At 36.6% G+C, this 26,103-nt stretch overlaps 3 protein-coding genes across 5 annotated transcripts; 1 reads left to right on the top strand and 2 right to left on the bottom strand.

Moving 5' to 3' along the window:
- The first annotated feature begins 1,295 nt into the window (after positions 1–1,295).
- LOC110109342 (protein WHAT'S THIS FACTOR 1, chloroplastic) lies at positions 1,296–6,758 on the top strand. Of its 3 annotated transcripts, none has more exons than XM_020840365.2 (3): positions 1,296–2,577; positions 2,725–2,807; positions 6,329–6,758. In XM_020840365.2, exon 1 carries the CDS (start codon positions 1,350–1,352, stop codon positions 2,571–2,573), a length of 1,224 nt encoding a protein of 407 aa, XP_020696024.1. In that variant the 5' UTR covers positions 1,296–1,349; the 3' UTR covers positions 2,574–2,577; positions 2,725–2,807; positions 6,329–6,758. The 3 variants fall into 3 exon arrangements, with proteins under 3 accessions (XP_020696024.1, XP_028550489.1, XP_020696023.1); XM_028694656.1 differs by having other exon boundaries at positions 1,297–2,807; positions 6,329–6,495; positions 6,572–6,758; XM_020840364.2 differs by having other exon boundaries at positions 1,297–2,807.
- A 519-nt stretch (positions 6,759–7,277) lies between these two features.
- On the bottom strand, positions 7,278–11,527 carry LOC110109344 (haloacid dehalogenase-like hydrolase domain-containing protein At4g39970). The gene is made up of 11 exons (XM_020840367.2): positions 11,107–11,527; positions 10,931–11,024; positions 10,176–10,220; positions 10,051–10,101; positions 9,662–9,736; positions 9,495–9,528; positions 8,079–8,134; positions 7,879–7,938; positions 7,741–7,800; positions 7,596–7,642; positions 7,278–7,517 (listed from the first exon to the last, which is right to left on the bottom strand). The coding sequence occupies exons 1-11, from the start codon at positions 11,478–11,480 to the stop codon at positions 7,469–7,471; spliced, it is 945 nt and encodes a 314-aa protein (XP_020696026.1). The 5' UTR covers positions 11,481–11,527; the 3' UTR covers positions 7,278–7,468.
- A 12,667-nt stretch (positions 11,528–24,194) lies between these two features.
- On the bottom strand, positions 24,195–25,253 carry LOC110109331 (protein EXORDIUM-like 2). The gene has a single exon (XM_020840348.2). It carries the CDS (start codon positions 25,230–25,232, stop codon positions 24,345–24,347), a length of 888 nt encoding a protein of 295 aa, XP_020696007.1. The 5' UTR covers positions 25,233–25,253; the 3' UTR covers positions 24,195–24,344.
- Between the last annotated feature and the right edge of the window lie 850 nt (positions 25,254–26,103).

Raw genomic sequence — 26,103 nt, forward strand, 5'->3', positions numbered from 1 at the left:
TGATTTTTTTTATTTTGATTCCACTTCAATTGTAATACTTTTATGAATTATTTTTCTTTATAATCAATTTTTTATTTAAATCTAATAAAAAATATATTTCTTATATTTTTTTAAATTTTGTAAGTCTAACTCTGTTTTTTTTTTATATAAATCTGATTTAATTCATCTACTCTCCTAAGGGCATCTCCAACCAAAAACCCCATTTTCCACTGCAAAATACAGCAAAATTCTAAAATGCGGTAATTCTGCTCAAATCAAACTCCATTTCGCGGGCTTCGTTGTCTCGTAACCGTCTTTCTCCATTTCGTGGGAAAATCTCGTTGACACATAATAAATTAGCAGGTGAACAGTGCGACACCAACCCGTGAAGAAATAGCGACAAAATTGCCGCTCAGTTGGAGCTACGGAAGAACGACAAACAATTGTTTGTCGTTCCATTGGAGATGACCTAACGAATCTTTAGAAGGCCATTATTTTATATGATCAAATCATCTAAGACAATTATCTCTAATCTTATAATTGCCTTACAAATGCATTAGAAAATGAAAAATGGTACATTATATATTATACAAAATTATCGCTATAGCCTCTTAAAAATATTTCATTGGACGGCCATTATTGGTTCTATCAATTGAAATTTTTTTGGCACTTAAGTGTTTATTTACACCAAAATTGAGTGATTTTCTACTTGTTAGATTCATCTCATTGAGCTCACTCATTTTGATTGCATGCATGCATCTAATAAAAAAATAATGATATTTTTCAACTAGATAGGTTGGTTATATGAATCATTTTTCTTCATTGTGTCTTATTAAAAATTAATTTTTTTTATTAAAATCTAATAAAAAATATTTTTAATATTTTCTAATAAAAAAATTTTAAACTAAAGTATAATTTTCTTAATATATATACATCCATTTTTTGGAAACGGGTCTCTACCTGCTGCCACTCCAAATGGAATGTTTGGCGGCATAACTAATTACTCGGCGAAAACTAGCGAGTCCTCGGCGAAACCTAGCGAGGCCATCCATCGGCATTGAACCCACACTTGTTTTGCACCACTGAAGAGACGAAGTCATACTAGAGGGGATTCGACTCAGGATGGGGGCTTTCTAACTGTGCTAACCCACCAACTACCCTAAATCTCAGAGAATGTAATACATCTACTCTCCTAATAAAATTATTGAAGGACATTTTATGTGATCAAACACATTAGCAACTAAATACATTTCAAAGCCTAATATTTTTATGACAATGATACTAATTTATATAATGTATAAAAGACTGAAAATCTTGCTTCTCTTCCATCTTCACCTAGGAGAAACCCGAACGTAAAACCCTAATAAGCCATGGCATACCGTCTCATATCGATGAGCAAACCTTCTTTTCCCCCATTATTCTCTAGCACAAACGCAAACTCTACTCGCAACTGCAATTCCTTCTCACCTTCCTCCATTCTTCCACTATTCAACTGCAAACGCCGGAAGAAACTCCGCAAAAAGCTCTCCAGTCCCCGCGTCAAACCCATCGCTTCATCCACTCCGCGCCCTCTTCCATCCCTCGATGCTATCATCCACCGCGACTCCCTCTTCCGGTTTATATCACGCACCCGTTGCTTTCTCTCCCATCAACCCCTGCACCTCATCTCTCTATCCGCCGCCGGCAAGCTTCATCGCGAGCTCGGCTTCTCTCGCGGCCGCAAACCCTCACGATTCGCTGCTCGCCATCCCCTTCTTCTCCGCATCTTCCCACACCCCTCGCCCTATGGACCCCCTCACCTCTCCTTCACTCCCCTAATGGAATCCCTCCTATCGGAGGAGAAATCCATATTCAATGCTTCTGAAGAAGATCGCGTCACTGTGATTCGCAAGCTTCTCATGATCTCTTCCGGTCGCCGTATCCCCCTTGCTAAGCTCCATCACTGCCGCCACGTTCTTGGCCTTCCCGACGACTTCCGCGACCGTGTTCGGAAGTACACTGACTTCTTCCGAGTCGCTGTAGATCCCGACGGCCGTCACGTTCTCGAGCTCATTGAATGGGACCCGGCTCTTGCCGTCAGCGCGCTCGAACGCGACTGCGTTGCGGATGAGCACCGTGTTCGTCGAACCTTCAAATTTGCCATTCCTCACGGGAAGCATTTAGGTTTAGATGAGGATGATGAGAGAAGGATGAATTCTTTGACGACGCTGCCTTTGATCTCACCATATACTGTCGGCTCTGAGCTGAAGCCATGGACAGTGGAAGCGGAGAAGTATAGGGTTGGGGTGATTCATGAGTTTTTGAGTTTGACGGTGGAGAAAAGGGCGTATATTCATCATATAGTGGAGTTCAAAGAGGAGTTTGGTCTTACGAGGCATACTTACCATATGCTCTTGAAGCAGCCGCGGGCATTTTACTTGGCTGGGACGGAGATGAACTGGGCTGTTTTCTTGAGAGATGCTTATAATAAGGATGGGACCTTGATAGAGAAGGGCCCTCTGGTCTTGTTCGAGGAGAAGTTAAGAAGGTATGCTCTCATGAAGGAAGGAGAAGAAGAGGTAGAGCTGGGAGTTGCCGGAGCTATTAGAGTTTGAAATGGCATGGAATTTTGAACTTTTCATCTCAGATTTTTTGGAAAGGGAGAAATTATTTTTAGGGTCAAATTCATTTCAGGAAGAGAATGTATGGCTTGGTGGGATGCATTGAAGGTTGTTGCATAAATGAGTTAATTAAATTTACATGTAGGCTCCAGACCGTATTGGATATGTGATAAGAATTTGATGGGAAATAACCTGCCACTTGGAACGCAGGTTTGTCGGGCATTCAAGGTAATATCTTTTAACAGGAATGTATGATTATGTTTTTAGTAGTTCTCTGGATTTTTTTTTTCAAATGCTAGATATTTTATGTTAGAGACTTAGACCTATGAAAACTGAAAGTTGATTTTCTTTTTGATCAAAATAGAGCTAGGTTTGTTGTACAGTACTATTTTTGTCCTTATTGCATAAGCTTTGTCATGTAAGCTGAGATTGATTTTATGGTGTTGATTGTTCAATTAAATCTTATCTCTACTTCCATGGCTTGAAATCTATGAGGAGATGAAAAGGAGGCCATGTGAGTTTAATGAGCTGTTGCAGATGGAGAGATGGAGTATTGTGTTAGCCAATGATGCTTGGAGGAATCCTTGGCTTTCTGCAACTTTTGTGTTGTACTTCGAGTGGCTTGAGTGGAAGAATAAATGCGATATTGAGGAAGAGAATAGTTAATCAGGAGCTAAAGATGACTAATCCATATTGTGTTGACATTATGTGTGGAACTCCTTAAGGACTATTTGATGTGCTATCATTTGATTGCCACTTTGATTAACCTCATAGAAAAAACATCAATTTGCTAATATTTGGGCATTTCATTTACTAAAATATTTATCCACGTATTTTAACTAGAGTGGCCCTTCTATTTTATTAAAGGAACCTGGTTAATGCTCTTTTAAAGTTTTCAAGTTTAATCATTATTTGATTATTTTCTCTCGAGCATTCCCTTTTGATTATGATATTGTTTTCCCATTTATTATCTTATGCATATTTCCTGTGATCATACTTTCTTTAAATGAAATTTAATTTATGGAGTGTTGGTATAATGTTGAACCGAAGACAATCTTCAAAGCCTGATAAGATCGATTATCGACAATGCGGGATCCTGAACTTACTAGATTAAAACAAAGAATGACGACTCTTTGGATAGTTCACATGCATTCTTTTGAAATTTGCAAAAAGTTATTATATTTTTTAATTTTATTTTTTTGCCTTTCCCGTTAGTTTAAGAGAATGACAATGATATCTAATTTTTAATAGACGGGCAACTAAAGATCGAATGCACCAACGAGCTTAGCTTAACTTAGCAATTATTCTTATGGAAATCATCTGAAAATAATTTAAGAGTAACCATGAGGCTTTTAATCAGGCATAGTCATTAGAGAAAAAAAAGCAATCACACTTTCCTAGAACAAAAAATCAATGGAGAGATGGATCTAATGCTTCACCAAAGAACAATGGTAGAGCGGTGATCTTTAAACTTGGTTGGGCTAAAAATTGACAACAAAGGTTCTTCAATTTAGTTGGGCCAAAGATTAATAACACTTCAAGTGTCAACATTATAAGATCATAGATTTATGATGCAAGATCTTTAATTTAGCTTGACTAAAAATTGATGACTCTTCAATTATCCATTTATATTTGTGCATGAGAGAATTATCATGAGAGAGAAAAAATCAATTTTATACTCGCGCTTGTGGAAGAATAGGAATGTTAGCAATCCTTGGTAAAGCTTTGTCTGATCCTCCCATGAAACTTTGGTGAGTTTCCAAGTTATTTTATTTTGTGTCCTCCCTTCCTAACTCTAGATTACCCAACATCACTCTCTTAAAACCCTAGCAAATATTCCAAGTCCCTTTACATGATCTTTGCCAACTCTTCCCCACCGAATCCTAGCTTTTAGAAGTTCTCAGGTTGCAAGAAGTCTTGTAACTTCAAGCTTGTAAATAGGAGCTGCCAATAAAAGGAGCGATATTATAAATTAGAAAAAAAATATGAAATGAACTTATTCTGTTCTTAATTCTGCAAAAAAAGAGGCAGGATTAGTCAATTCCTTGTGGAGAGAGGAGCTAGATATATAGAGATTGTCAAGGATAAAAAAACTCATAAAATCAAGAAATTTGAGAGAAGATATCCAACCTTTTTTTCAATCAAAACAAGCTTCTATCAGCTACTTTGCAGTAGGTGATTTCACATAACTAAATATTGAATGGTTTATCCATTGAAATTTTATTTGATTAGTCATGTATCATTTTGAGCTAAGTTTATGATAATCATGCTATGCAAGTATTGCTTTGAATGAAATTTCTGTCTTGAAAGGGACATTTGATTCACCTTGATCTTCATGCCAAATGGTTAAATTTTTATCTTGAATCAATTACATGCAAAATTTTAACATGCGAGCAATTCTTATTAGATTTCTATGGTTTGAAACTCCTATACTTATGAGAACCATTTTATGTGATTCAAATGCATGTCTTGATCAATGTCATCGAAGGAACATCGGTTTGAAAATATTTGTAAACTTCAAATATAAAAAAATTTTCATCTTAAGTTTTAACTAGAGTGTCCTGCATTTTTGCTGAACAAACCCATCCAATTCTCTACTGAGAATTTGAAGTCTGATCATGATTTAACTATTGATTTTCATTGAGGAACGTTCTCAGTTTATTATGATATTGTTTCCCGTTCTATTTCTTTGATCATATATTCTTTCATCGAATATACATGAAATGAAACTCGGTTTCTTGAGTGTCCCGTTCGTGGCTCCATCATGCGGCATATGTGGCCAAGTACACTTGATAAGTAAGGTAGCTATGCGAGAGTCGAGGACTCCAAATAGGTGATATGTTGCCAGTTTCCAATAAGGCTAGTTTGGGCCCTTTTCTATATGTTTTAAATTTTTAATACACACCAACACTTAGCTTGGGTGATATGATTGCCCATTTATATGTTTCATACTGCCACCAACTCTTGTCATAACCTTATATAGCATCTGCCCAATGTTATCTTATGTTCCTTATGTTTGAAAAGTGCATCAATTTGTTTATTTTTCTGAGTCAGGAGGCACCTACTGAGTAGAAGTACTTTCCGAAGTCACGGTTGTGTTTTTTGGATTTAACACAAGTCGACCCCACATAGTGGGATAAAAGTTTGATGATGTTGTTGTTGTACTCAGAATTCCGTAGTAAGGATTTCGTTGTTTGTGAAAGAGCCGAAAGTAAAAACTTGATATTTTAGTATAGCTTTGTATATTTTGAAAATTTTCAAAATGTGTATATGATAAAATGAAGAGGGATAGTTATATGATATTTCAGCTGCAATAATATTTTGTAAGTATTTTAATACATTTCAGGCTTGATGTTGTTATGATTATTGAAGAAGCACTGATGTCCTTTAAATTTGTGGCCAAGTGGTAGGGTAACCACTGACGCTTAAGGTTTCTGATCATTACAAATATACTTCGCATACCTTTTTCGCAGATTCACTCTACTCATTGCTCGTCTGCCATTCTTTTAGAATAATGTGTTCTTCGCATACCTTTCTTGCAGATTCACTCTAGTCATTGCTCATTTGCCATTCTTTTAGAATAATGTGTTCTAATTTTCTGGATGAATCCTTCTGATTTTCTGCCCAGTTTTACCTTTCATTGCAGAAGAATAACCATAATCTGGAAATCTAGCCTCAGCAATCTAGCGAGAATTCGCCTAAATATTCTATTTCTTTTTTACTTGATTCAAGGAGCTTTCTTTTAACAGATATGCTACGGACAGTGAATTATGGACTAGTGTTGAAGCTGGTTGTTTTTATAACAAGAAGTCTCAAATGACATGTTGCTGTCCGAAAATTTGAGCCAAAGCAACGCCAGACTTAAATTGAGCAGAGTGGATCTCATTTAAAATGTTTTATTTGATCCAATGGAGAGGTATGTCTAGTTCTGATTCCTGCATCTATAATTTATTGGAGTGCTTTTTAACTTTTCAAATTGTTGCTTGTACAAGCTGATGTAAATTTGATGCTGACTGAGATCCAAAATGCTGACACAGTCTTCTATAATTTGACCACCATTGTCAACAAAAGATGTATGCCATAAACTCAAAAGTTTAAGTAAATGGATAAGGCCTACAACTAATGTATTAAGAACTCAACTATTATTTCATTGTTGATGTCGAATTATTTTTATTCTTACGTACATCTTAACAATCACCGCCCATCCATGTGAGAGTCCTTGAAAGTAAACATCCTTTTTAGCATTATAAAATATACCCACCGATGGTTAGCTTGGTAGGTGGGCAAGTACGGTTGGGAACCCCCCAATCCGTGCTCGATTCCCCTCGAGCGACAGCGCCTCTTAAATGGGGTTCAATCAAGTGGGGGTCAATTTTTTATTTTTCACATCGACAGTATATGTATGAGAGAGAGAGAAGACCCCTATCAAGTTATTTATATGACATGAGATAATGGCTATATGTCAAATTGATTTAAAAAGTTGTCAGTTGATAATATAATTTTGTTATGAGTTTTGATATATAATGAAATTCTGATTCTTAGTAACCAAAGTGAGTTGAAGCCAAAGGTTTGAACCTGATTTTGGGGCTAATTTCAGCCAAAATTGATTTAGTATATTCTAAACGGATTAGTGCAACCAATTTATACCCACTAAAACCTTGATAACATTGCTAAACTTTGGATCTGAAGCTCTTGAAATAATCAAAAGAAAGAAGGAAAAAACAAACTTCAACTCTCAAGTCAGTAAATGTTCAGAAGTAGATGACAAAATGCTTATTTGCCCGGACTGAGGAGAAATACATAATCAATAGATTGTTTGAGTAAAATTCTTGAACAAACATTATTTGCTCTAGTTAGAGACATAATTGTACAATCTGTCACACTATGTATTAGGTGGCCAGCAAAGATTTTTGAAGTAATAGCTCGAGATCTTGCAGCCTGTAAGAAAGAGAAACTCAAGTGATGGAAGATCTCACATAAATAAATTCACTAACTAATAGTATAGTATTATTCTACCTGACATTTCTCAAGTCAGAATATGTTGCAATGGCCTCTTTGAAATCCTGTAGATTTCTCAAAGTTTTATGTTAAATTTGCAATAAAATGAATTATCAAAAGAATATATTCATGCCTTAAAAAAATCAAGAATGGTAGCTCTCACCTGGTTAGCAGTTGATGATGTGTAAGTTACTATACAGGGCATTCCAGCTCCAGTTGCTGCCTATATGCAATACATACAGTCTTAGCTAAGTTTCATGTTAAATGTTAAGTCTTTCATAACTTTCTGTAGCTCAAGTACCTGCAACCCAATGACACTATCCTCCACTACCAAGCAATTTCCTCCAGACACACCGAGCTTCTGAATTACAATACCACTAAGGTCTCAGCCATTAAATCCAATGGAAAATAAGTTCATCAAGAGATCGAAAACCAAGGAAAAATAAAGCAAATGAATACTTCATCAGCAGAAACGGTACTATTTATTTTATAATTAATTACCTCTGAAGCTGTCAAATAAATTAATGGGCTGGGCTTCTTTTCTTTCACATCATCACCTGTGATTAGAAGAGTTAGAATTATCTTTGAGAAGTAACTAGTTTTCCATTTAGAGCTGCCTTCTAATTATGGTAGGTATGCACCATGACTAACATAAGGAAACATGTAATTAGTTCTCTATGAATGTTTGGTTCATATCTAGTCTTATAATCAGAATAACTCATAAAGAACAAATTGGTTTTGATAAATTATAAAAGGGAAAAAAATATCACGAACGAATATTACTACGGTTGTAAACAAACCAAATCAAGCTGAGAAGATGCTTGTTCATATTTGAGCTCTTTATTACCAACTTGTTCAAGCTATGTTTGAGCTCGATTTGAGTTTCTTTGTTTGTGTTCTAGCTTGAGTCATTTTAAGTCATAGATGTTTGAGTTTGGTTTGAGTTTGGCTCATGTTTAGTTCGTATTGTGTTATCAAACTTTAAATGAGCTACTTGTAAATGAGTCTTTAAAGCTATTAATGAGCTATATTATCAATATGTTTATTACTTCACAATTGAGCCCTATTGAATCTATTAGTGAACAAATTTATCAAGCCCATTAATGAGCCACCAATCAAACTTAATGGAACTTATAAATGAGTAGCTTGTTGAGCTTAGAAAATGATATTCTATTTGATAGAGTTTCTAAATGAACTGTCAAAATAAGTATTCCAACATACAAACATAAGTATCTTGTGTTAATGAACAAAATCAATATAATAATAGAATACATATATAATAAATTGAAATTTATATTAAAACAAATTAGAAATAATCTAAAATCCCTAACATAATAGCTAGAATAGTATGGGAAGAAAAACTAAAAAACATTAGTGTAAAATTCATTTCCTATAGTAAGAAATAGCTCGAGGCTCAGAACTTAACTAATAATTAGAGAATCTCTAACAATACTAATAGAAAACCTGACAAATAATATTCCAAAACGAGTATAGGGAAAAGCATTCATTGATATAATATCAATAACTTGATGTAATGATTTCTGTAAAATAAAGGAGATTTGATTTATGTTAGCAAAGGTAGAGGCAGGCTTAAAAAGAGTTGGTTAGAAAATATTAGAAATAATCTCTCTTTATTAGATTTAAATGAGAATTTAACTCTTAACAGGATATAATGGAGAAAAAATGGTTTATGTAGCTGACCCCACATAGTGGGATAAAGGTTTGATGATGATGTTGTTGTTATAGTATAAAGCCTTTATTTGAATCATATATTTCATGGACCAATGGGGGTTATTTCAAGCATGGTAGCTAATGCCAAAAACAGTAGCATTTCAAGAACCATAACTAAGAAGACTTGTAGGACAATTAATTTTCCTCACAAAAATATGGGAGGAAGCAAAAAATTGGAACCATTACCTGCGAGGAAGCAATCAAGACCATGGAAGCGTTCCTATAAGAACAATACAAATCAAATATGATACTATTAAGTAGCCATCTTAGTACAACCACATAATTTCAACAAACTTTTGAGAATAGAAACAGAAAATTTTGAGTGAAAAACAAGCTTGGGAGAAGAGTCTTACTAATCCAAGAAGATTCTCCAAACATAGAACGACAGAACTTTTTGTTGCTGCAGAACAAACTGCAACCTTGATACCCTGTACCATCAGAGAACTATTTCTAACAAACCATTATACATATGAACCTTACAGAAAGAAAATTATCATTGGACGTTTTAGGACTACTATTGCTAGCTATAGTTGGATAAGAGTAAGACTTTGTTTGAGGCGGCTTTTTAATGATCCTTAAAATAGCTTTCTAGCACAAAAAATTTAAATTTGTACTAAAAAGTTACTTTTAAGCGGCAGTAAAAAAGTCGCACCAAACAAAATCTAAATAGCAACACCAACTCGAATCCATTAAACAATAGAGGGAAGAAAAGCAATCAGGCTTTAGAATCGAGCCGTATTACCGCACCCTTAGCATCATCCATCAATCTAAGAACACCAGGCCTAGGCTCAACCTGAAAAGTGAATCATCATGAGTATGCTACCACTATTTGGTATGTAACAAGCAATACAAGGAAGTTATACTCACAGCTCCAGATTTGATTATTTCCTTGTACCTTTCTGTTTTCCAATCCTTCATAAGCAGGAAAACTATTAAAATAAGTCTGGAAACCCCCATAGATAAAAACATGTATAACATTTTCAGGTCCACCAAGTATCAAAAACCAAAGTATAGTGCAATCTAGAACAAAAAACTGGATAATTTATTACAGTATAATTAGGGCATCTCCAACCGAAAAAATCATTTTTCACTCCAAAATACAGTAAAATTTTAAAATGCAGTCATTTTTCTCTAATCAAATGTTATTTATTCTTCTTTCGTGCGCTTCCTGCGAAGGTAACCATCATTGGTGCGCTTTTCTCCTCTTTCGCGTACTTCTTCGGCAAATCTCGCAACGAATTTTTTTGGCATAGGTGAACAATTCGATGTCAATATTAGCATCGCACTGTTTACCTACTAGAATTTGATAGTGGGATTTGGAGTTCAAATGGAACAGATGACGGACGACATATAGTGATAGTGATATGGAGTTAGGTTGAAGATGATCTAAGCTTATCATTTGTGTCCAGGAAAATAGCACAGTTATTCTCAAATAACTGAACATGGTTACAACGAGATTAATGCATATTAGGCTCAGAACATTCTCACTGAACAGAAAAGTTATTTATCATTCCATCAATGGAGAAGCGTCTAAGTCGGGTAAAGCATTTCAGTCCAGCAAGATGAGCAAGGTCGCTTTGACCTGTTAGTTAATTAACCAACGAGAAAGCAAGAAAACTCACCTGGATCACGTCGATTAATGTTTCCCTGTCCGAATCCGTCAAAGGAGGCTGCGCGTAGATCGAAGAAGAAGGCCATCCATTCTCCTTGAAATACCTACAATTCAAATTTCAGTCTTATTAAAGAGAGACGCAGAGAGTGAAAAAGGAAAGGGAAGGACAATATCGGAAAAAAAGACCATCTCATCTTAGGTTTCCCTCCACCAATTCGATTCTGTAGCTCATCATAGAAATCGGAATCCCAGTAAAGAGGCTTCGGCGAGGAGACGGGGCATCGGACGGAGAAATGGGCGAAGGCTTCGTTGTACGCCTGCCGGTGGAGGTGCTCCGATTCAAGGATGACGCCGTCGCAGTCGAAGATTAGGGCTTTCAGGGAAGAGGAGGTAGAGGCAGCGGCGAGTGTAGGAGGAGATGCTCGAAGAGGATTTGGAAGAAGGCGCCGAGGAGAAGGGAAATTCCGTATGGTGGCGGGAAGGCGCAGAGGCCCTTCCCGGCGGCGAGAGAAGTCGGCGCGAACGGCGGTGGGCAGGATAAGATGAGACGTGGATGCCATGGAACGGGAGACTTTCCACCTGATTCGATAATGGGTCAATCAAAATTATTATTATTTTTTTATTAAATTTTCGAAATAAAAATTTATTTATTTTTAAATAAAAATATTGTGCTCTAAAAAACAGCTGCCTACCAGTAGAGCTAATGTGAACTACGTACGTAAATAAGATTAAAAAAAAACTACGAAGAGAACATCTGAATGATAATCCCAATAAATAGGAGTTTTCAAAAAAAAAAAAAAGCATTGAGATCTACGAAATCAATTAAACCTAAATAATTAGGAATCTCGTAATTACTCAACTATCATTTGAACATTGTTGTCTTTGATGCCAGATCATCTTTATTGGCCATCGATTGGAGAGATTATTACGTGCGGAGTTTGGATACAGAGAACTGTTCGGTTTTATAACTGTGAATAGCAAAACCGTGGGATTGAATAATAGCTGTGCTTTTACTATTCACAGTCATAAAGTCGAATAGTTCTCTATGTCTGAAACCCGCGTATAATAATCTTTCCATCGATTGACATTGACGCTCACCATCCATCATTATTATGATGGTGTTTTCAACTACACTCTCAGGAGATTATACCATCCATTTATATTTTGTAATACCTTACTCTCCAATTAGAAGGAAAAGCAAAATTCTATAATCATCACATACATGATAGGCTATTTCAAATAAGTTAATCCCAATGCCTTTTTCCCTTCATGGAATGGAATTTTCATGTAAAATCTTTGTGCAACTTTAAGAAATATTCACTCTTACCACTAAATTTTTTATAGTTACATAAATACAGAGGCATGAGTATGAATTAAATTGAAAAAGTTATATTAAAAAAAGTAAATTGATGATAGAAAGTGAGCAATATAACATAAAAGAATGATGACATCAGGTCATCTCCAATCGAAGCATTTACTATTCGTGAGTTGCTCTAATCGTACACGAAAACTTGCGTCATTTTGGTGATGTGAATAGTGCGACGTCAATATTGACGCTGCATTGCTCACAAATGATATTTTTTTTCGAATTGGAGAATATATCTAGACTTTTTTTTGTTACGTGTTGCGTGCTAGAATATACGCGCCAGTAGAGTTAGAAAATATTCGTCTTAGCGTTGCACGAGTATTTCGCACACAAACAGAAAAGAGAAATGAACACCAAAGTTTTTACGTGGAAAACCCAAAAAGGAAAAAAACCATGGGGCCTTGCCTAGTTGTAAAGTTATACTAGTGTTTTTGTAGATTACAAATGGCTGATTCGTCCCACAAGTCGGGACAATCAGAATACAATTTTTTTCTTTCAGGAAGTTTACAAAGTTCTGCAAATTCCCGGCGTTTCCCGAAAATCCGGTAGAGTTCCGGCGTATTCAGGCGGCGGGAAGAGCTCCGGCGGTGGTCGAGGAGGAGAGGAATCGCCTTTTTCCCCTCTTCCTTCTTCTTCTCTCTCTTCACTTGAGTCCCTTTGGTGTAGAATGAGGGCTCTATTTATAGTTTTTCTGGAGTGGCATAGCCCGTAAATAGGCGTGAGATCAGGGGCGAATTGGGAGTGTTTTGTCGGTGGGGGAGTGCAAATATATTTTGCTTCACAATTTTAGATTTTATTAGGAAAGATTTTCTTACTACTTAAAATACATTTTTAGTAAAAAAAAATTTTCTATTAAAAAGCTACATTTAGAAACAGTAAAAAAATCGTCCCAAACGAAATTTTATATTATATATTTGATTCAAATGTAACTAATTGTTTCTTCATTGACAATTATGTATATGTGACTCACATGTCTTATTCTTATAAAAAATAAAAGAAAAAATTCAATTTATCATAAAAGCAAACATTAGAGTTTGTATAGTCAGTTTCATATCATTATCTTCCAATTTCTACATGCATTGAATCATCAAATATAATTCCAGATGGTTTGATTATTCAATATGAATCTAAGAGAACATAGAAATAGATCTCACAAATAATATAATGACCTAATTCATTTACTAAAATTCAAAAGTAATTTATAATTAAGCTTCTAAAGTAGTTTTTAAATATAAAAATTTCTTGAATTAAAAATTTTGCACTACAAAGTTGATTTAAAAAGCAATAAAAAAGCTGTGCCAAATAATAGTTAGTGGATTTATGTGGAGGATAATTAAAATAAAATCAAACAATAAATCATTAACTATAGAGATTAACGTGATAATGAAATATGAACCACTGCTTACGATTAGTTCTTAGCAGTACATTCGTAGTAGTTTCTTTAATAGGATTAACACATTTGATTAATCATTAAGTGTCGCTAATCCTAAAATTAGTGAGGCAATCTAGGATGATCCAACGAGACAATCGAATCATTATATTATGGAGGTTGATGGGATGTTTTTTTCAATAAAAAAATTGATTAGTTGAATAAATTAATGGTTGATGATTAGCAGAATATTATATTAAGATATCACTGTCTATCATTAATATTATGATAATGTCATGTTAATACCGTTATTGCATTCAGGATGATAGAGGATTGGTCTTAAAAAATATATGCCCCCAAAAAAAAAAAAAAAAAGCTTTGTTTAAGGGGGTATTCATTTTTCTATTTTTAAAGCTCTTTTCTGTCATAAATTTAAGAATTATTTTTTTCAAAAATAAAATTATAAGCAAAAATTGGAAATAGCTTTGAAAAAATTATCTTTTAAATACATGTTATTTTTTACTGACCATTTTTTCTTACAATGAAAGTAATAGAAAAGTTGTTTCAAAAAAGATTTAGGATCAGTTTTGAATGACTATAACGTTTTATATAGTTGATTATAAAATTACTATAGAGAAAACAGCTTATATTATTATGATTGTCAAAAAATAATTTTTTATCATAAAAGTTTCTTATAAGCAGTGAGAAAGTAGTAAAAAAATTATTATTGCTATAAAAATAAAGTAGCTAAAAAAATTATCCCAAACATATCCCTTAGTATTTTTTTTTTCCAAAATCCAAAAATATATTAAACCAAAAAAGTAAGTACAAGAGGCAGAAAGCCAAAAAAGCAGAAAAAAATACAAAGTGAAGATAATCAGCCGGCTCAGTTATTAGCCGAGGCTCCTAGCTTCCCCGAAACCTGACATGGACCATCCAATTTGGCGAAGAAAGACGCTAAGCTAACCATCCAACCGAGCAAGAAAGCATCACCAAAGGTTGCCATCAGCATAACGACGAAGAAACGAGCCCCAGCCACATCATTGCCCAATCAACCCACGTCCCCCAAAAATGAAATAAACACCAAAAAAACCATCCAGGGAAAGCAAAGGGGTAACAATCACAATAAAAAAGAGGACTATCTACCTCTTTTGCCCCTCCCACGAAACCTACCACGAGGGGCGACAGAAACAATAGGTCTATCATGAACCAATTTGGAATCATGACCAGGATCAAAACCTCCACAATACTCCGAAGAGGAATCAGAATTAGATTCAAGTTCAGACGTACACTGCAACCAATCAAAATGAGTCCTCACATCCAACCCGGAATTATCTCCCGCATGGTAAACCAAAGCTTGTGGCTCGATTAAGTTCACTGGCACATCGACAAAGGAATTAGAACTAAACACCATCCTTCCTTAGCATTAATACCACCTGCAACCAAATCCTGACTACCAGTATTCTGAGAAGACTCCACAACAATATTAAAAACAGGAGAAGAAACTGTATTAACACCCTCAACATCTCCATTAAGATTCACACAACCAGTCTGCATCAACATAGGATCCCCTATCCCCACCATAACAGGGGCAACAAAAGCCACCACTGGCTCAGAAACACAAACCCGCTCATCCAAAATATTAGTCGATTCACCCAAGGGAAAATCAACAACATCAACCATATTAACCCCAGACACACCGTTCAAAATGGGATCAACTACAAGAACAATATTCTGTGTATTAACAGCAACATCCACAGATGGAAAAATCATATCAACAATGGGCAAAGGATCCACAGGCAGAACACAAAGTGTATCCGACCCTCGCTCAATAGCAGGAGTCACAACAGAAACATCATCCTCAATAAAACCAATGTTACAATCTAAACCTTGTTCCGCAGGCAACACAGAAGGGACAACAGAGTTCACAATAACAAGCGCAACAGGTTTGGGATAAACCTCAACAAGTGGTTCAACAATTTGGGGCAAGACAGCCGAATCCAAGGCAGAAACTTTAGGACGACACTCTCCCACAGCATGACCGATACAACGACAGACAACACAAAAATTAGGGAAAACATCCATCACAACTTGCTGTACATAACCAAGCTTCTCTGAACCTAACCAAATCCGATCAGGGTAGGATTTAGTGATATCCAACTCAACTAAAACACGAGCTAAAGATGGTCTATACCCCAAAGAAGTGGCAGTATCAATTTTTAATGGCTTGCCAAAGAGAGAGGCCAAGCCATGAAGAATACGTGGAGAAAAAAGATGAGGCCGCATAAGCGGAAAAGAAACCAATATCGGGATCACCAGCGACTCAACCCCGACATCAACAAGAGGAGACCACTTTGTAAGCTTCAAATAACAATTAAAACTAGATACGATCTATGGCAGAGAATGCGGCAGTAATCTAGGTCATTAGCAAGTTTGATAAGGACATGAGATGAATCCATCAAGGTAACTGAAACATCTCCAATGAGCTTGAGATTGAAAAAAAAATTTACGAATTGAATTTAGAGACGGACGTTTAGTAGGGAAGAAACCAACTAAAGAGAATTGAAAAGGAACTGCCAACGCCTTAATTTCTTCATCCGAAATCCAAAGGGAAGGTAAACCGCGGAATAAAGAAAACTTAAGTTCAAGAAAATCGTTACCAGCAGAAGGACCCGAGAGAACTTCTAAAAAAGATCGAGACGAAGGAGAACCTCCTAAAAAATCAGGGTCGGAGAGCTTCGGTGCCATCCAGCACACGTCGGAGAAAGAAAAACACCACCAAAATCAAAAATCAACTAACAAAATGGGGAAAGGAGAAGAAACACATCCCTGGAACCGAGAAGAGAGCCATCCCCACCGGAGAGCGGCCATGCAACGCAAGGGAAAAAGCAGAGCGAAACCCTAGCAGAACATACCCCTTAGTATAACGATATGATAGAGGAGATGTTGATTTTATTTATTGATTTTTATTTTATATATTATATGGGATAAAATTGGCTAATGGTATCTTAATTTCAAATTAATAATATTTTTTTAATCATTAGATATTTTCATTTTAAAATGAATAGAATACATATTAATCAAATAATTTTATCAAAACAGAGTTAATGAAAAAAATGAATTAGAAAAATTTTTCCCTAAAAAATTCAATTTTTGATCATATTTTGCTGATGCAATTTCTCTCTCATTTATTTAAAGAGTATAGCATTAATTGTTCTCTTGAAAATAATTTTTAATTAATTATGATGAAAAATTAAAGATAAAAAAAATAATATTTTGTGGTGCGTATCCAACTTCGTAGTCATAGTGTAGAATACCGACGCCCACCAATGATATAGGCGAAGCTTTGATAGCGATCGAAAAGCCAAAAGCCTAATTTCAATGCCTGATTTTGTCCTATTTGTTCTCATTAATTAATCTTTATGCTAAAAAGTTTCATATTTTAATTTATAAAAAACGTGCAGAAATTTCTGCAAAATTTGCAATTTTCTTCTTAAAGAGGCTTTTTATAAATCAGCTGGCATTTCTTTTACCTTTTTTAATAATCAAATTAAACTAAAATTGGCAGCTAATGATTTCCGAACGGCAAAAATATGCAAATAGTTTTGTATAATTAATTTATAAAAAAAAATTATGCCAGAATATTTCGAGCTAAATAATGATCAAGAAGAGAGTTAGAACCCTTATTTTTTAAAACTTTATGTAATATTAATTATTTATATATTGTACTAATTTTAAAGCATGTTAAAAATTTTTAAGGCTTGATACGTCATCAAAAAATTGTTTTGATCGAACAAGAATCTTGAGGTAAACTCTAGTTAGTAACTCTCAAAATTAAATGCAGAACCATACAGCCTTCAATTTAAATTCTAGTTAGGGGTGTCAACGGGCTGCGCCGGCGGGCAGCAGGCATAGGCGGGATTTTGAATTAAATGGGTTCACGGGTTGACCCGGCAACCCGTCAGGTCAACCCGAACCCGACCCGTTTTTTAAACGGGTCAATTTCTGGAACTTGAACCGGCCCCGTTTTGAAATCGGGCAAATCGGGTCGGGTTCAACCCGGATTTTTTGGGTCGGATTTTCGTGTCGTGTCAATATTGACACCCCTAATTCTAGTTATAGAACATAGACTGATCAAGGTGCAACAACTCAGAAGGTATAACAATCCAAGAGTTCCATGGGTAAGCTTGTGTTTGGGTTGGGCCATATCATACTTAGATTCATTTTTAGTTGCCCAATGTTTCATGACCTATTCAAACCTAAGTGATTTTTTGACATGATCCACAAGAACATTTCATGAGTAGCATAAGATATTTCAAATAATTATTGCTCTCCTTTATGCTAATTGAAGAGAGGCCCAATTGAATTTGTTTTTAGTCTAAATATGGCTCAAATATAATCGAAATTTAAAAAAAAAATCATTTTATTTGTAAAAAAATTAGCGAAGTAAAAAACAAATATAGTGAAGCTAATTTAAAAACTCTTAATTTATAGTTCCAAAAAAATGATCATGTTTATGCCCTGGAAGTTATGTTGGCCATTTGAATCAAAATGCACTGGTTTTTCTGCGCCTTGCTATGGGGTGTGTTGGTGGTGAAGCTCTGGTTGGTGTTCCCGTTGATCTTGTTTTGCCTAATATTCTTGTCTCAAGTTATGCTGAGGTCGGGGAAGGCCTGTTTGAGTGGTGGCACAATTGTTAAGGCACAAATGGATTGCCTTGAATGTTCTTCATCTTCTCCTTTTGAAGGTGATGAAGAGGAAGTGTTTGAAAAGGTTGGTGTGATACTTTTGTTCGGATGGGTAATTGAAGGAAGAGGAAATCCAATAAAATAGTGTTTTGTGTTTGACTTGGTGGTTGTTGCTTTGGGCTTTGGGGTGTTGGGTTGTGTGGTATTTTACATGACTAGTGGGGGTGTCTTTTTTTTCTTGTGGTGTAGTTCCTCTTCTTTTATTTTGTGTACGTTGTTGTTGTGGTGCCATTTTTTTGGATCTTTGGTTTTCGGATTTGGATGACTTTTTTTTTTTTTGGTCGTGACGGTTGACTGCTGGGCTTATGGTGGGTTTCCTACTTGCTATGGATTTGATGGATGCAGGTTGTTGCTCCTTTGGTTAATTCGGTCCTTAGTCTGGCTTTGATTTTTTGTTTATTCTCTTATTTAATTGTAATTAGTAGATCCAATAGCTCTTAGGTTTTAATTTAAAGGATGTATTTTTTATGAGCTTATGAATCTTTAAAGGACTTGTAATTTTCCTTTTATTCAATGTGTAGGCTCCTACTCGGATTTTATAAAAAAAATGTTGATGCCCTGAAAGTTGTTCAAGTCAAAGAAATTTGAATTAATTCCAATATCTTTAACGCATCAGAAACAAATCTCCTCCAACATTGCAAGAAAGATATATTTTTAATGTTAAATGATTTATTAATCACAAAAGAGGGAAAAAATTTGTATTTTATAAAAAAATAAAAAATAGGTGGCAATTAATGTATTCCACTAAAATATTTTGCTTAGGATTAATATCTCTGTTTTATGATAGATGGATTGTGATTATGGCTATCAAAATCGAGTCACATGTTGGGTTTGAGTCGAACTCAAAACTGATCAGACACTAGGTGACCCGACTCGATTTTGCAAACAATTCAGATATTTCAACCCGAGACTTGATCCACGCGAGTTAACTGGTTGACCTGATCTGACCCAAGGACATGGCAACGACAAGGCAATGACACCGGTCCGGCAACACCACCAGTGGCAGCGGGCAACCGTCGACGAGCACTCGGGCAGCAGACACTGGCAAACGCTGTGGGCAGCAGAAGTTGGCAGAAACGATGCGGGGTCATTTCCAAGTCAACCCGGTTTTTGAAACTATCGTTTTGTTGAAATCGAACACAACCAGTTTCACAAACGCTTTGACCATAACCCCTAATTTTCGGGTCGGATTTGAGTCAGATTTTCTAGTCATGTCAAATATTGACACCCCTAACTATGATCCCTTAAATCTCAACACCATTAGATTACTTCAATATTTATGCAAGCCATATATTTTGATCAAGGTCAATGAAATGCATTTTGTATGCATCCATCATGGCATCACAACATAAATGTGTTCATTCAGTTTATGCAATCTTTAAGACTAATGTTGTGACTATCCATCAATTCGATGAAGAAATTCAAATTTTTAGTTACACAAATTTTGAAACCACTATGACATGATAGTTTCTTCCAAGTATTAATGTTGATATGACATAGCTCTCCACCAACGATATTGCTAGATGATCAAAACATTTTACTCTCTAAATCCGAGAAATTTCCTTACTCTTTGTGCATATAAAAACCTTCAAATTAAAGGGCATGAGATATGCGAATATATATGCCTGATTCGGCTCTTAAAAATGAATTGCTAACGTAACTCACTGTGGTCTGTTGATTGGGAGGAGCTTTAGTTATTAACCAAGAGATCTTAAGATCGAAGCATGCATATGTGATGTACGTACGAATTTGCCTTAATGAATCAAAGATGATTTACAAAATCTTTCACGACTTCATAATCATAAACAATACACTTGCAAAGCAACTACTTCACTCCCCTAAAGCTAATAATATTTTTATTTCTAAAACAAAACAACAATAATGCACTCCTACCCACCAAACCCTAATTTCTAATTTCAAAAAAAAAAAAAAAACACTTTGCAGAAGAAGATAACTATCCTTCATGCTGTATGTTAGTCAATGATTAAAAAATCCATACAGGTGCTTCAATAATTCTACTCATAAACGTTAAAAACAAGAAAGACTTGGCAATTAATGAGATACAACGAAGCAGAAAGCATGGAGAGTTTCTTCTTCTCCTCCATCAATCTGTGAAGGCCTTCCCTGTCTCTCTTCATGCTCCCACTTTAATTTGCAGACAAGAACTACTGTACCTCGCCAGATAAATGTTAAGTGCCGTGAATGAATCTAATCATTCTGATAAGGTCAGCAGAGTCGTCAAATAGCCAACACCCACAGTTATATTGCATCATCATGTCTGTCCTTGCCGACAAAGGACTTTAAACCTCTCTTCATTTTTTTTTTCTTTGATGCAATGAACATTTCACATGAGCCAAGGCTCCTAAATTTCCCAAAAAAAAAGATGCAATGAACATTTCGATTTTTAGTACTGTATATTTGGTCTGTACTTCATCAAATTAACAATTTTTTATTTTTTTATAAAGCATATTTTAACATATATTTTTTTTAATAAAACAGTAAAAAAATTATCTCAAATTAAATTTAGTATCCTAGAGTATTCATGACGGTAGAGAAATATACAATTTAACGTCTTAGCATTGTACAAAGATCTAGCACACAATCAGATAAGAGAGAGGGTGTAGCATTCATAAGAGACACCAGAGTTTTTATGTTGAAACCCCTAAAAAAGGGGGAAAAATCACGGGGCCTGGCCCACTTTGAATGAATCCACTAGTATTTGTTATCGATTACAAATGAGGCCCTTCCTTGGGAGAAGGCCTTGACTTAATGTCATAAATGTACATCATATGGAGTGCATTATATGGTGGGAGTTACAATATATGCGTTTGTTTTGTCAGAACGATCATAGTCGATAGGATGGAGGCTGGAAAGATCGTTGTCTTGTGATGGAGGTCGGAAGAACGATAGTATGCGACGGAGGTCAGAAGAACCATAGTCGGTAGGAGACCGGGGATAGAAAGACCGTTGACTGTTGATGGAAGTCGGAAGGACCACAATAGGCGACGGAGGTCAGAAGAACCATAGTCGGCAGGAGACCGAGGTCAGAAAGACCGTTGTCTGTTGATGCATGTCGAAAGGACCATAGTAGACGACAGAGGTCAGAAGGACCGTAGTCGGCAGGAGACCGATGTCATAAAGACCGTTGTTTGTTGATGGAGGTCGAAAGGACCATAGTAAGCGACAGAGGTCAGAAGGATCGTAGTCGGTAGGAGACCGACGTCAGAAAGACCGTTGTCTGTTGATGGAGGTCGGAAGGACCATAGTAGGCAACGGAGGTCAGAAAGACCGTAGTCCACAGGAGACCGAGGTTAGAAAGACCGTTGTCTATTGATGGAGGTCAGAATGATCATAGTAGGTGATGGAGGTCAAAAGGACCATAGTCGACAGAGACCGAGGTCAGAAAGACTGTTGTCTGTTTATGGAGGTCGGAAGGACCATAGTAGGCGACGGAGGTCAGAAGGACCATAGTCGGTAGGAGACCGAGGTCAGAAAGACCATTTTCTATTGATGGAGGTCGGAAGGACCATAGTAGGCGATTGAGGTTGAAAGGACCGTAGTCGGTAGAAGATTGGGAGAACTCTAGGCATCAAGTGGTGGCTTGGTGGAGCTCAAGTCCTAAAGTAGTCGTCCAGCGGAAGTCAGGGCCTCGGATTATGTTCTAATGGAGCACAATGCCTCAAGTGGTGGTCCGGTGGAAGTCCGGGCCTCAGGTGGTCGAGGAAGGCGAGGGCTTTAAGTGGTGGTCCGGCGGAGCAATGGCGTCAGGCGGTGGTCTGGCGGAGGTGAGGGCCTCCAATGGTGGTCCGGCGGAAGTCCGACGATGGTCGAGGAAGGCGAGGGCCTTAAGTGGTGGTCCGACGGAGGTGAGGGCCTCCAGTGGTGGTGCAGCAGAAGTCCAGCGGTGGTGGACCAGTGGTGGTTCGACGGAACTCCGACGGTGGTCCGGCGAAACTTCGGCGGTGGTCGAGAAGGCAAGGAAGTAAGAGCGATCTCCGATCTCTCTCTTTTTTCCTTAGGCTTAGGGGGGTCCTCCCTCAAGAGGAGAGGGAGCTCTATTTATAAATTTCTGGAGTGGCATGACCCGTAAATAGGTGAGAGATCAAGGGTAAATGGGGAGTGGTCAGATGAACGACTGATGTTGAATCTCTTGGTCATGCACCATTCTTTAGACATTTGAAGACGTTAATGATGTCGGAATTCGGCGATCTTGGGCTCGTTGGATTCGTCTCGTTTATCCGCTCGATTCGAGTATAAGCTTGTTATGTTTGGAAACCGTTTGGTAATCCAAATTATGGTTTGAACCTTTCAACAACGCTTCGGCTGGTCCTTGATTTGGACCCATTTGGGCTCGGTTTGGGTTGAATTTGGTGTCGTTGGGTTTATATTTTCGAGACGCTCAGTTTGACTGTAAGTTTGTTGAAATCAAAGTTTGGATGGTCTCCTAATTAATTTTTGAAGTTTCCAACTTGATTTTGCATCGAGATTCGCGTCCGTTTAAGATAATTTTTTGACGACGTATCAAAACTTATTCTTTGCATGAGAGAGAAGTTGAAGAGCAGAGAGAGCTAAATAATTTTATAACAATTTCCAGTAATCATCGTTGATTTTTTCCATTCTTTGATTTTCCACGTAAGAAAATTCTAGTCTATTCCAAAATTTTTTCTGTGTGAACTATATATTTTTTAAAAATTAGAATAATATTGATGAATCAAAGTTTTACTATACTCCAAATTATATCCCGTTATAAATATTGAGGAATTAAAGTTCATTGCCAAATTGATGAATTTAATTAAGTGAGCCTAAATTAATTTGATTATTATTTGCAAAAAAGGTTGACTAATAGAAAACCATAATTAGTTGAGGGAAGCCATGGATATACATTGATGTGGATTGCCATATTTTGGGAACATGAAACACATTTTTTTTTATGTTCAATATTTTAAATTTTGTACATTTAAAATGAAGCTTAATTAGACCTCCTCGAAAATTAATTTTATTGTCTTAAAATATCGCATGATATATATATATATTGCAAATTATGCCAAAGAAACCTTATATTAAACCATCATAACTTCAGCTTAACCAAACTCAAAGCTAAAGTGGGGCCGGCGATGAGAAATTATTCTGTGCGGATGCTGGATGTTTTGAAGATCAACCAAAGCACATCACGTCACCCGTTATAAAGCAGTACCGAACACCAGTACATAGCAAAAAAATTAAACTATCGTATTCTAATTAGTATCTAGATGTCATCCGATGTCCGCAGAAAAAAAGGCTAGTCACAGGGCCCGCACTTGCCCATTGACAAAACCCCCACAACAACTTATTTTAAAATTTGAAATCTTCTTATCCATTGGGCCACTGAGTCAACCAATTCATGCTTCAATTTCTATTACCTTTTACTTCATTATTATTAAATGCTAGAGAAGTGACCAATAATCAAAATGAGGAACTTCATTGAACTTTTAGCATATTATATAAATTTGAAATTAGTATTTTTCTTTAAAATATCATTTTTAAAAATTGATACATATTTAAAAATTATCTATATAAAGAAATATTAAATATATGTCAGAAAATTTCTTTTTTGATAAAATAAATATTTTAATAGTTGAAGTGAAATAAGATAATTATAAAATTTATGTATAATACAACTAATATAATATAAAATATAAAACATGATATCTTATTAAAGTTAAATATTAATATTTCTCTAAAATATCATAATATTATTTCATGAACTATTAAATGAACTATTTTATAGGAAGAAACCAGTGGCTATTTTTTATAAATTATTTAATAACATATTATTGTTTTCATTTGCATGCTAAAAAATACTACAAATTATTGATCAAACACACAAATCAAAATATAGTGCGCAGAAACTTTAATCGCTAATTAAACATCTTCTTAGTACACATTCATGTAGAGTTTATTTCTATACGAGCGTGGCGCACTGCGAAGTCTTGGGGTCCCACATCGCCGGCAGCAAATACTTTCTTCCATTCACTCCTTCAGCGTTATAACTGGCCCCACTTGTGTGGTCCACGAGGACCTTACCGGGAAAGCCCGGGTAGGCCCCACTTCCAAATATCCCGGTGCAAGCCGACACCGCCTCCAGCGGCGCCTCCGGCGGCCCTTGAAAAAACCCTTTGCCGTCGGGATTCGTCACGGTTCCGGCCAACAGCGTGGCGAGATTAATAACCATCCCGTCGGCGCCGACGTCGCCGCTCGGTGAGACAAGCGGTGGCGACTGAGGGCCGTACGGCGGTTGATGAAATGGCCAGGCGCATTGGCCGGGGCATTGGGTTGAGGAATCGCCGACCCAGATGAAGGAGGCGGCGTTGGGGAGGCGGGAGTGGGTCCCACAACGGGAGGAGCAGAAGCCGTCGACGAAGACGTCGGAGGAGGTGAGGAGTATGGAAATGGAGGAAGGAGAGGGGCGAGAGAGAGAGGCGAGGGAGGGGAGAGCAGAGGAGGAGAGAGAGCGGCCGAGAGGGTAGGAGGAGAGGAGGAGTTGAGGAGAGAGATGGAGGATGGTGGAAGGGGAGGAGAGATAGAGGCGAGTGGTGGCCCACCAGGAGGAGACGGAAGGAGGAGGAAGGGAGGAAGAAGGGGAGAGGGAGAGGAGGAAGTCTGTGATGCTGGAGCGTTGGGAAGGGGAAAAATGGCCGTACCAGATGAGGTGGAGGGTGAGATTACCAGTGAGGAGATGGCCGTGGTGATATTGCAGGGTTGGATTGGGGGTGGAGACGAGGGAGGAGGAGCTGAAGGGGAGGAGAAGTAGCAGGACTGCGGCGGCGGCGGCGGCGGCGGCGACAGCCATTTTTCTTCTAGTTGGGAGGATGGTGCTGTGAGAGGATAGAGGAGAAGGGAATTTATAGGAAGAGGGAATGATTGCTGGGTGGTTCTGAGAGTGGGGAGTGGAGCGTCCACGTGTGAAGTTTGAATACTATGGCTTTGTGGGGTCGGGGCTGTAGGTGGACCCACATTTTTTAGCTTTAGTATGTATACTCGCAATTACATTTTTTTTTTTTTAGGATTTTTTTTGTTTTATTATAAAATGTTATTTAAAAAAAAAATTACATATTAAAAAAAACATTTTTAAAAGAATACAAATCTAAATGATATGATCATGATCTATTTATTATAGGAAAAAAATGGATCTACTACCTAAATTTTAATTAGAAGAAAAAGTAAAATTTTAAAATTTATTATAAGATGAATATGGTATAAAGAGATTGATTATTTATTTATTGTATTTATCTTAAAGTTAATATAAAAAAATTAGAAGTTATGATAGCCAAAATTTGATCATGAATTTGTTGATCAAACTTTTTTTTTCTTCTAATTAATGAGTGCAAAAAGAGTATAAGAATAATTGTTTAACAAACCAATTTTATTGAGCCATAGTTTTCTTATGTTGCCTTCTTTTACTATGTTTTAATGTTAGATATTGGTCAAATTTTAGATAGATTATGTCTTAGGTGTATTTTATCTTGTTTTAGCTTATAAATAAGGGTGGATTTGTAGTAAGTAGGTCCAATAGGAAATAAAATTTCAGCTCTCTTTTCTCTCCAAAATACTGTGAGCATACTTTCTCTCTGCCCTTCTCTCTCTAGGTGGAACAAGAAAGCAAGATCCTTCAAGAAATCATAACAAACTTGTGTCAGGGTCTGGGGGAGGCGATCACAAGG

Source organism: Dendrobium catenatum, unplaced genomic scaffold, assembly GCF_001605985.2.
Source record: "Dendrobium catenatum unplaced genomic scaffold, ASM160598v2 fragScaff_scaffold_536, whole genome shotgun sequence".
NCBI lineage: Eukaryota > Viridiplantae > Streptophyta > Magnoliopsida > Asparagales > Orchidaceae > Dendrobium > Dendrobium catenatum.